Source organism: Pygocentrus nattereri, chromosome 2, assembly GCF_015220715.1.
Source record: "Pygocentrus nattereri isolate fPygNat1 chromosome 2, fPygNat1.pri, whole genome shotgun sequence".
Lineage (NCBI taxonomy): Eukaryota > Metazoa > Chordata > Actinopteri > Characiformes > Serrasalmidae > Pygocentrus > Pygocentrus nattereri.
In genome coordinates, this window is record NC_051212.1 from 3049081 (window position 1) to 3061534 (window position 12454).

The following is a 12454-nucleotide window of genomic DNA, read 5'->3' on the forward strand; positions in this document are numbered from 1 at the left end:
GTATTTGTGCGCTACATTATTACAGAGATGTTAATAGAAACCCTGAGAAACATCTAATTTGATGCCCCAGTGCATCACTCGACCCCCGAGGGTTAAGCACCGTTATATAATGATATGTGCTGCTGGTGCATGTTCACAATCACATGATTTAAAAGAAGTAAAAGATAAAGAAATGATGTGTTGATTCTGTGCTTTATTTTATCCTGGTATAGGTGATATTTTGGTAGGTTGATGCTTTATTTTAAATTAGAGTAGCTTTACAGTTTTCAGGGGGATTTTTAAAAATATCATCAAGACGTCATAAACCATGATGAATGTTAAATGAGCATCATGATAAAATAATGAAACATGAATATAACATCAGTTATTGCTGATGTGAAAGCATGCGAGGAAGACTGGGCAGACATTGCCACAGACATGTTTTACAGTTCATCAACAAGCTTTTATTTAAGTTTGTTATTTTAACACAAAACTCAGAACAAATAACTCACTGCAGTTTGGCTCCTCCTGTTCTTACAGTAATATTTTCTATGTTCTTTTACAGGCTTGCTGGCTGTAAACTCAGCAGGGACTCCTTTGAAACCATCTGTTCTGCTCTGCAATCAGCAAACTGCCCTCTCAACGATCTGGACCTCAGTTTCAATGACCTGCAGGATTCAGGAGTGGAGCTGCTCTCTGCTGGACTGAAGAGTTCACACTGCAAACTGGAGACACTCAGGTGAACTTTCTGTGAATTCATTCTTATTGTACCTGTATAACCACCAACACTGTGATGGACCTGCTCATTTAAAAACGGCATTTTACCTTTAAACATGCAGCTTTTTTATAAATATCACAACATTATGAGCTGTGATGATGTTGGGTAATTACCATGATGTCATTCTTTCATATTTGAACATTCCTAGCTTCGCTACAAAATCTTCTTTTTCTGGATCCTGAGTTTTCCTGAGTTCCTGGTTCATTTCCTGTGGTTTTGGGATTTCAGGGTCTGTCTCCCTCTAATCAGGCTGAAAGTATCTGAAATGGCCTAAAAGGACTGTTCACTAAGCTTGATTTTCATTTCATTAGAGCTGTTGTAGTTCCACTCTCTTAACATGCTAATCTAGTTACTATACAGGGTGAGTCAAAAGTCCCAGGACAGGTTTTATCTTATTTTATTTTTAATTTTATTATTGACTTTTATCTCCGGGGTCATCTCAAACAAATGCTGAGAAAATCCACAACAAACACCACCTTCAGCACCGCATCGTGGAGGCTTGTGACAGCTTAAAACATAAAGTAAGATTAAATGGTGTCCTGGGACTTTTGACTCTCCCTGTATATCTGAAGGATCCAGTGTTAATATGTATCCTACAAAGTCAATAATGGGCTGCATGAATGTCTAATAGAAACGTGCGTGTGTGTCTGTGTATCTGTGTGTGTGTGTGTGTGTGTGTGTGTGTCTGTGTCTGTGTGTGTGTCTGTGTGTGTGTGTGTGATTAAAGTACCATTAACAAGATGCTAACAGAGCATTACAAACCCCTCAGAGGAGCTTTCAGAAGTCAGTATTATTGTAGTGGGAGGTGAGCAAATGCTACTTCTAAACTAAAGGTTTCCACAATAAGCCCTGTTCTGTATTGGGCTTGATTCTATAACAGGTCTGATTATTAAAGTTTCCACAATAAGCTCAGTTCTGTATTATGCATGTCTAGTGCTTGTTCATGATCATATCATTAAAAAATTAAACAGCCTTATTTCATGTTGGAGCACCTTCATAGCTCTCAGCTGCAGAGCTCTATGACAGGGTTTCAACTCCTGACACATCTGCACTGTGTGTTTATAATAATTACACACATAAGGAGCAAAATACGCTTCATGGACGTTTCACGTGTTTAATTTTTAATTATTTTATTCATGAAAATGTGTTTATTTAAATGGACAGTTTTAATGTGATGTGATGGAGCTTGTAGGAAAAAACCTCAAACCAACATGGATGTGGTCACTATAGTGAAGCGGTGCACCAGTGGAGACACTGAAAAGCTGCAGATTGGACTGTTTTAGTGGTAACAGGTGGCTTTGATGAATAACACAGACACCGTGACATCACACATCAGCTGCAGTTCATCTACAGCCAGGATGAAATACAGCAATGATGAAGCCTTGGATTCAGGTTCAGGTGGAAGTGGAGGCCGTGTTCAGGACTGAGGACAGAGTTCTCTACAGAGAGACCAAATACAGAGACAGGAGTTAAAGCAGAGAAGAAAATGTAGAAATCAGTCGTCTTGAATGACTGCCAGCTCACCAATGACCTGAATGACCTCTACTGCAGATTTCCTGCAGTCGGGGGAGCTCGGGCTCTGCGCTCCGCCCCCTCCAAACTCGCAGCTCTCTCCCCGGCGTCCTCGTCATCATGGATTTCCTGAATAACAGGATATGGCAGGTGCAGCTAGGAGAAACATATCGGACACCCAGACCTTCAGGACTGGAATATCACTGGAATAGAAGTTAGTGTGCTCTCACCCTTCTTCTCAGTCTCAGTCTTCTCTACAACAGCACGGTGCTGAAGCAAGCCAGCAGGACCTCCCTCACCCTGTACATCTCCTCTTCCAGCCATGTCCCTCTGGTAGAAGATTCAGGGCCATCAGAGCCTGTACAGCTAAACATGCTAACAGCTTTTTCCCCAGAGCCTTGAACTTTAGATTGAAACTGAACCTAAAAAGCCTCCTTACTGTATTACTGTAACTCCTCTGCACCACAATGTTTATTCCTACGACTGTACAAATGTTCATTTTTACAGATCTTTATATTTTATGTAAAACACTGCACATAATAGTTATTGTAGTTTTTCTCAGATTCTGAAAATTAATGTTCCCGTTTTATTCTCATTGGGCTCCTTTCACACGCCTCTTTTATATCTTCCTCATTTCACTTGTTCTGTTTTTATTATATTTGCTCCTTTGTATCATGTCAGATTTTCTAGGGAATATTTATTAATAGTCTGTGCTTCTCTGGTCTGCTTAGGTGTTTACCTTCCTAACATGTTCCTTCTATGTGGAACATACTTGTCAAAGCAAAGTGATTCTGATTGTGATAAACAGGGAGATGATAAATGTGTTTCTGACAGAGACGTAATGATGATCCTGGTCTGTTTAGTCAGTTTTTACCTTCCCACTCTTAATGATGGACATCAGTGATGTTACGTGGTGAATCACACTTACGTAGTGGAACTATATCTGGACCTCAGTGGGAGATCAATGATTGGCAGTGTGAAGGTGTGATAGGAAAACAGGGCACTTTGTCATAACCATGTTCAATAATCATACATTTTATTTAAGAAACTATTCATTTGCACTAAAAACTCAGTTGTAATTAATAAACTCTATTAATTGTACTGTCTTTATTATTCTTTGCAGATTAGCTTCCTGTAATCTTGGTGGTGAAGCTTGTGAAATTCTCAGCTCTGTTCTGCAATTAAACTCCTCTCTGAAAGAGCTGGACCTCAGTAGCAATGACCTCCAGGACTCCGGAGTGAAGCTGCTCTCAGTGAAATTGAAGAGTTCACACTGTAAACTGGAAATACTGAGGTAACAAAATAATTAAACACATTAATTAATTACAGTTTATTACATTATTTTGTAAAGTTAATCACCATTTGCTGGTGCTTTTTGCTGTTTCTCTCTCTCACACACACACACACACACACACACACACACACACAGTAATATCATTCTTACTGGGGAAACATCTCTCCACATTTCCTCTCGCTCCACATCAACCATCTCTTCTCCACGTCTCCTTTCAAATATTAGAGGGTTGAATTTGAGGAAATCTGATGGAGATTTGATGAAGAATTATGTGAACTTTAAAATCTGATCTTTTCAAATCAGGTTTGATCCACTTTCATATTCAGTTCCTGATGGTCACGTATCCAATACATGGCCTTTTGGAATCTGTGTGAATGCAGATCCTTTCAGGTCAGAGGAATTTCACACCAGTGACAAGATATCGGTCACTTACAAACATGAGTGTAAACTTTCAGTGAAGGAATCCTGAGAAAACACCAGACCAGACCATTAAAGCTTGTAATGGGAACACAGCCTCTTCTGAATTTGGGGAGGCAGCACTGACTCGTTTGACTTTCACAGAAGACGTTTTTTACACTGGGACATTTGTGTTTACTTTGACTCTAATACTGCTAGAATAGTGGGAGCCCCCCAGTATCAGCACCACCAGTCAAACTGGGTTTAACTCATCTTTCTGCTGTAGACAGTGTGATTTGTTTACAGTGAGATTAAGTCTGTCCTGTGGAGGCAGCCTTACTGTGTGTGTGTGTAACACTGGTTACCATGGCAGCTAAATTCACCTCAGCTCAAAGGAAACTACCCAGTAATATTTTTACACCGAGACAAATATTCCCTGTGATATGGAAACAGCGCCGAGTGTTCCTGCAGTTTAGTACATGCAGAATCACAACATTGGGAGCAATAATTAAACATTGTTTTCAGACGTGACTTTTACAAGAATAAAGTTTAACTGCCCTTTTAAGGCAGGAGCTCACACTTTAGATCCTGACAGTCAGTTCTTAATATCAAGTGGCTGAAATTAGAGGAAGGACAGATTTGGGGGAGTTACATTACGTCAACAACATGATCTAATACAGAGAACAACCCATAACCCAATAGTACCTGCTCTGTGAGGGTCCATGGGGGTCCTGACCACTGAAGAACAGGGTAACAGAGTATCAGAGAAACAGATGGACTACAGTCTGTAACTGTAGAACTACAGAGTGCAGCTATACAGTAAGTGGAGCTGATAAGATGGACAATGAGCGTAGAAACAAGGAGGTGCTCAGGATCTTATGAGCAGTGTATACTATGTAACATTATATAGAACCTTTTTGAAAGTGGTTCTATGTAGCTCCAAAAATCTGATATATATTTACACCCTGGATTTGTATCAATAGAAGAACCATTTTGTTGCTATATAGAACCATGTACAGCATGTTCTCCATCAATCTGAAGAACAGTTTCACCACATAAACTATTGAAGCATAAAATGGCTCTGCATAGAACCCATGGTTCTAAACAGAACCATTACCTTCACTAAAGGATCCTTGAAGAACCGTCTCTTTAACTGTGCAGGTTTGCAGTGGCTACTAGTAGATCTGTAGTAACTCTGAAAGAAAAGTGTGATGTTTTTACAGCAGTCCTGTTGTTTTACTGGCAGAACCAGAGCGTTCTGTGGTGTCCAGTCATTTATGGTGTTCTTCCAGAACGTCCAGTGTCCTTATTAGGGAAACAAGCTTGTTATCAGCATGGACAGCTGGTACGTTTACAGTCAGACCAGACCAAAATCAGAAGTGTCTCAATGTTTGTGTGGTGAGCTCAAAACAAGTTAAACAAGGACGACTTTGTTTCTATATGAATGTTTTTATTAAACAAAAGCAATTAAGACAGATTAAGACCATTTTAAGACCATTCAAACAACAGCAGGCCGATATGAATAGATACAGAACAGAGGCTCAGTTTTTCTCCTCATCTCCAGTTGATGAACCCATAGACTGTAACCCAGAAACACACTCATCACTTAAATGACCGTCTTCTCTCTGCACTGATGTCCGTCTTCTATAATCTAATGTCTCTTTACACTGCTCAAGCTGCCTTTTACTGTTATAAACACCCGTCTGTAATAATCTACAACAGAAAATCAGGAAAGTAATGTCCTGTTTACAGACGGTACTGAGTGACCATACAGTCAGGAGGCAAAACCCCTTTAACTGATCCGGTCACAAAGTTTTAATGTTGGTCAGCTGCTGTAATTAATGGAGATTTTGCATTGTTTGTTGTTCCGTTCCTGCCTCAGGCTATAAGGCCTGAAAATGGTAGTACAGTGGGGTGTATGAGAAACCACACAAGGTGGCGCTCAGTTCAATGTGTATTTACAGTTATTTACAACTATTTACAAACAAACAAAGCATCTCTCCAGGGGTCAGCCAGGGCAAAATAACAAACCCCACCCACTCTAACTCCACCCACAACTCTAACTAACCCAAGCAAACCAAAATCAAAGAGACAGGCAACTAACCGGACTCCCTAACTTAAACGATAAACAGGAGGAAAAGAGATACACAAGGAAAACGGCGCTTAGCTCCTTCTGTCACGGTCACAATGAACAGAGACACTATTTACACACACAGTCTATCACACGCTAAACCTGAGCCAAACACACAGCAGCCGCGCAGCACACAGCCAACACAACAGCCGCGCAGCACACAGCCAAAACAACAGCCACGCAGCACACAGCCAACACAACAGCCACGCAGCACACAGCCAACACAACAGCCACGCAGCACACAGCCAACACAACAGCCACGCAGCACACAGCCAACACGACAGCCAACACAACAGCCACGCAGCGCACAGCCAACACAACAGCCACGCAGCACACAGCCAACACAACAGCCACGCAGCACACAGCCAACACGACAGCCAACACAACAGCCACGCAGCGCACAGCCAACACAACAGCCGCGCAGCACACAGCCAACACAACAGCTGCGCAGCGCACAGCCAACACAACAGCCACGCAGCACACAGCCAACACAACAGCCGCGCAGCGCACAGCCAACACAACATTCCTTTCTTTTAGCTTCCTGGAGGGGCTTCTCTGTCGATCTTCAAGATCAGGGGCAGCTCAACAATAAGACACAAAAAAAGACACATTTTGAGGGAAGCAGACATTAACAGATTTAGCTCTTTTTAAGTGGGAGATTACTGAGGTACAGAAACTGGTTTAATGGTGTTTTAGACCCCCATGGAGCCCACTGTAATTTTGTATTCCATGTTTGATATCTGATTATATATTTCACAGAATTATCTGCTTGCTGTGTTTGTACTGCAGCTGATTTCTGCTGTATGTAAATTGTTGCTCTTTTTCCCTTTATTTCTGCAGATTGTCTGGTTGTATGGTGACAGATGACGCTTGTTCTTCTCTGGCTTCAGCTCTGATATCAAACCCCTCCCACCTGAGAGAACTGGATCTGAGCTATAATCACCCAGGAGAGTCTGGAGTGAAGCTGCTCTCTGATTTACTGGAGGATCCACACTGCGCACTGGAGAAACTACAGTGAGTTCCTGACTTACTGCCTCTGTTCACAGACTAACTGTTATTATACACATTATATATAATACTGACTCTAAATATCCATATTGTACACATTACTGAATGTATTTATACATATTATACACATAATCGACTGTAATGTTTTACTGTAAATCTGTTTGTCTATGGTGAGGTGGTGAATTACTGTCATTCTGAAATGAAGAAAAACAATATGATTATTATTAGTACTAGTAGTCATAATATTGTTGTTTTGTTGTTGTTAACAGATCATTTTATTGCCTAAAAATAATAATAATGACCGTTTAATTGACAGTAGGAACAAACACAGTACTGACATTATTAATAATAATTGATAAAACTAGTATTTTGTGAAGAAATGTTCCTTTAGATTATGGTATCATTGCCAAGCAACCATGGACCACTGAATGAGGAGAACGTCCAGTCACCCATGGCTGTTTATTGTGGTCACTCCATGAACTTTCTAACCTTTTAGTTGAATAGTAATGAAGATATGATAATTCTGCAGTGTTAATGCAGAAACTTTAACTTTATAAGTACTTTTTGTTCCCCAAATTACCAGTTAGTGAGTCTTATTTAGCACCAATCCAGCGGGGCCTCTTCTCACACTGGGGCTGAATCTCAAACAACTCCCTGCTCCCTACATAGTGCACTACACAGGAGTTTAAACACTGGATCCTGAACTCCAGCAGTGCGTAATGTAGCTAAGAAACAGTCATTTGGGATTCAGTCACATCTACACTCGACACACAGTCACTGTTTGGCTGCAGAAGCTAGAATTTCAAAACCTCCCTAGAACACTATTTAGGGAGTACGGAGCCGTTTGGGATTCAGCCTCAGTTTAACACAACTTCTGACTGAAACACGGACATTTGAAGAGTGTAAGTCATTCTTTAGTCTTTTATACTGCAGTTTTACAGTAAATCACACTGGAAGTGCTTTAATTCAAGCCTGTGATGTTAATGATGGAGCTGTTTAGCAGGCTTGCTATCTTTTAGTCCGTTAGTTCTAGATAAGAAAATAAGCCGTCAGCCCTTCAGTTTAAACAGAACCGGGTTCTTACTTCGTCAGAGCACTCGGTGCTCCATGCGAGCAGCATTACAGTCAGAGATTAATCCATTAGGAGCACAAGAATCGTTGGTGCCGTGGTGCAGTGATACAGAGCTCAGCTGCTGTGAGGGGCTTATCGGTGGGAGTATATCGAGTGTTTTACAGCGGCGTAGAACACGGCTCGGCCAATCAGAGTCTAGGACCGGAATTGTCCGTTTACTTTGTGTTTATTATTTTATTTTTTTATTTGTTGTGTAATAAAAATGTGCTGAGGTGAAATAATGTTCTTCTTTATTGGACACAGAGTTTATTAACACTGTAACCATGAACACATTCTTATACAGTAAAGACTCATTTAGGCTGTTTACTGGAGTTCAGGGTTTCTGACCTGGTTATATTTACACACACAGCTGGAAGATTTGGTAAAACTATAATATCATCAGACTTCAAGAAGTGTTGATGATAAATGATCCACCACAATCTTTATTTTTCATGACATCTGATCAGCTGGAAAAGACAAAATAGAGCCACATTTAATAAACAATGATTTGAATTCAGTGTTTCACTCACTGAGCTGCACTTAATATTCTTCAGGGTGGATCATGGAGGGAAGATCAGGATGAAACCAGGACTGAAGAAATGTAAGATACACACACACACACACACACACACACACACACGCTCCCAGATCACATGCACCTGGTGATATTTTCTCTACCTGCTTATTTAAAAAAAATTTTTTTTTTTAGAGTTTTTAGGACATAAGACACTCATTAAAGTCTGATTCTACCAACATAGTAAGGACTTGGTAAAAGTGGGGACTTTGTTACACACCTGGTCCACTGCAGACCAAGGACACACAATGATCCACCCCATCATTCACAGTTTAAATCAAAACTAAAGGCGTTTCTTAAAATAAAACTGATCTCTTTTGTTTCTTCACCCCAATAGTTTAATCATCTAAATAACAAAGTGGTTTGTTCCAAATGTTCCTGCAGTGTTTACTAAAGTAACCAGTCACATGAGCTCAAAACAAGACGTTTGCTTTAATGTCCTCTTTTCAAACAAGCTATAAACCGGACAAATGTAACACAGCCCTTACGTACATTTACTTATCTTGAGATCTTATACAACCTTGGCAGCAATATAAAAAATCTTTATATTAATCTCAGTGTTTTGTTTTAAAAGCAAAGCTGTAACAATAATTCAATCTTTTATTATAATTAGATCATTTGCATATAATAAAACATTTTAGCTGCATGAATTTATACTTTTACTGTCTTGTGCAAATAGATGTGTAAATGTTGTATGAAGCCTTTACTCTGATAGATCCTGCGTCTCCAGCAGTTTTACTGTCTAATGTCTCATTTCTGCTCAACAAAAAAGGAAAATGTGAACAAGCCGGTGAAATAAAACACTATTTAGGAAACATTTCTTTAAATGTGCTGAATCATGATGGGAGAAGAATATTAATGCCTGAACTTTACCTGAACTTTAAGGAGCTGCAACATCTGAACACCTTCCAATGAAAAAAGCTGCCCTGCAGATCAACTGCATATAAAACAGCTCTTAATGAGCGACTAAGATAAACAACGTTCAACCAAATGTCTTACAAACAGAAAGAACAACAGACTGTGAAAGCTATGAGGGGTCTCGCCATCGGTTCAGTGGGCTGTGCACAACACTGACTGATACACACACACACACACACACACACGCGCGCACACACACACACACACACACACAGATCAGACAGTGTTGTTTCTACGCTCACTGTCCATCTTATCAGCTCCACTTACTGTATAGCTGCTCTCTGTAGTTCTACAGTTACAGACTGTAGTCCATCTGTTTCTCTGATACTCTGTTACCCTGTTCTTCAGTGGTCAGGACCCCCATGGACCCTCACAGAGCAGGTACTATTTGGGTGGTGGATCATTCTCAGCACTGCAGTAACACTACCCATGTTTACCTGCAGCCTAATAATCCGTTAATAATCCCACTAACACCTCAGTCGGAATAGACTAATCCGATTGAGGCCGTTCGGAATACAGTTTCTATCCGATTGACCGAGGTGGGTAATCCCCTAAATAATCCGTTAAATATTAGAATAATATCCGCGTAAACGCCTGAATCCGATTACATTCCCTATCGGAAGGTGGAGGAGCGTTCTGCGCATGCGCGGCGCGTCACAGCGAAAGGTTTATCCCGGTCAACACGGCGGAGCAGAGACTGGTCAGCAGAGGAGACGAGGTTCATACTCCGAGCTTTAAAAGATGGTGGCGGGGCGGACGGCAGAGCACGACGTCTTCCTTTATGAGTGCGTGTGAAGGACATTTCTCGGAGCCGGACATCAGTTTAAAGCCGTTAAAACACGAGCGCGCCGACTGGACACTCATCTCGCGCCGACTGGACCTCACGTGATGCTCGCTGTCATGATAACGGTCACTCTCAGCGCTGCTCCGCGCATGCGCGTCATTCTGCATCGGATCACTTGTAGTGGGCACATGCGTCCTGTGGGCGGCGTCCTGTGACCACTGATGAAGGACGAGAGAACGACCAACACAATCCGTACAGCAGCAGATGAGCTGTCGTCTCTGACTTTACAGTGACACAGTGTTTAAACACTCCAGCAGCACTGCTGTGTCTGATCCACTCGCACCAGCACAACACACACTAACACACCACCACCAGGTCAGTCTTACTGCAGTGCTGAGAATGATCCACCACCCAAACAGTACCTGCTCTGTGAGGGTCCATGGGGGTCCTGACCACTGAAGAACAGGGTAACAGAGTATCAGAGAAACAGATGGACTACAGTCTGTAACTGTAGAACTACAGAGTGCAGCTATACGGTCAGTGGAGCTGATAAAGTGGACAGTGAGCGCAGAAACGAGGAGGTGGTCAGAATGTTTCGTCTGATCTGTGTGTGTGTGTGTGTGTGTGTGTGTGTGTGTGTGTGTGTGTGTGTGTGGTGGGAATGGATGGCCTCGGGTGGGACAGCACTCTGAGGAATGTGAGACCTCAGTACTGTTATACAAACAGTTGGGTTGAAGGAGAAAAATAAGAAATAAACTTCAGTCCTGTGGATTTTGCATTTCGCCTCGTTAGTGTCCGTTTCCTGCCGCACCTCCCCTTCCTTACGCACACAGAAGTGTGAGGTCAGCAAAATATAACAAAATAGCCCATCCCCAGCTCGGCTTCCCCCCCAGCGGGCGCGAGACCATCCCCCGCTCGGGTGCGAGCCCATCTCACAGCGTTTCCCTCACGCGCAGCTCTCCAACTTTCCACACCCTGATGACCACAGTAACTTATGTAACCCTTTCTACATCCTGTACCAAAAGGACAGGGCCCCAAACTCGTCCTGTAGTCAGGGAACCCAGCATTAGCAGACTAGTAGACAGGAACCGCTCACACACACACACATACACACACACACACACACACACACACACATACACACACAGACACAAACATAAATACACACACATTCTCTCTCTCTCTCTCTTAAATATCTGTGTGTTTTTCTGTAAATCTGCTTTGAGAAAAACTAGCTGTAAAATAAATGTTGTTTTGTGTGTAACTGTTTGTGTGTGTGTGTGTGTAACTGTGTGTGTCTGTGTGTCTGTGTGTGTGTGTGTGTGTGTGTGTGTACAGATGCTGCTGATCTCACTCTGGATCCAAACACAGTGAACAGGCGTCTCTCTCTGTCTGAGGGGAACAGAAAGGTGGAGTGGGTGGATGAAGATCAGCCGTATCCAGATCATCCAGACAGATTTGATCACTATCCTCAGGTTCTGAGTGTGGAGAGTCTGACTGGACGCTGTTACTGGGAGGTTCAGTGGAGCGGAGATGGAGCTGATATATCAGTTTCATACAGAGGAATCGGGAGGAAAGGATTCAGTGATGACTGTGTGTTTGAACTGAATAATCAGTCCTGGACTCTGAGCTGCTCTGAGAACAGTTACACTGTCTGCTACAATAATCAGAGAACTGCTCTACCTGCCCCCCCCTCCCCCTCCAACAGAGTGGGAGTGTATCTGGACTGGGGGTCCGGCACTCTGTCCTTCTACACCATCTCACCCAACACACACACACTGACCCACCTACACACACTCACCACCACATTCACTGAGCCGCTCTACACTGGATTCTATATTTATTCTCATTCCTCAGCGAGTCTGTGTGAGACAGAATAACCTCCACACAGAGAGAGAGACAGAGAGAGAGAGAGAGAGAGAGACAGGCAGAGAGAGAGACAGAGCGCTCCTTCAGGACTCTGAGTGGT

At 42.2% G+C, this 12454-nt stretch overlaps 1 protein-coding gene across 1 annotated transcript in view; it reads left to right on the forward strand.

Annotated features, from left to right (window-relative positions):
* The window catches only part of LOC108416826 (NACHT, LRR and PYD domains-containing protein 12-like), a 578836-nt gene that overhangs the window by 472984 nt on the left and 93398 nt on the right, over positions 1-12454 (forward strand). Inside the window, 4 exon segments of the mRNA XM_037532078.1 lie at positions 545-718; positions 3393-3563; positions 6931-7104; positions 8764-8810. Coding sequence (XP_037387975.1) covers positions 545-718; positions 3393-3563; positions 6931-7104; positions 8764-8810 — 566 coding nt within the window.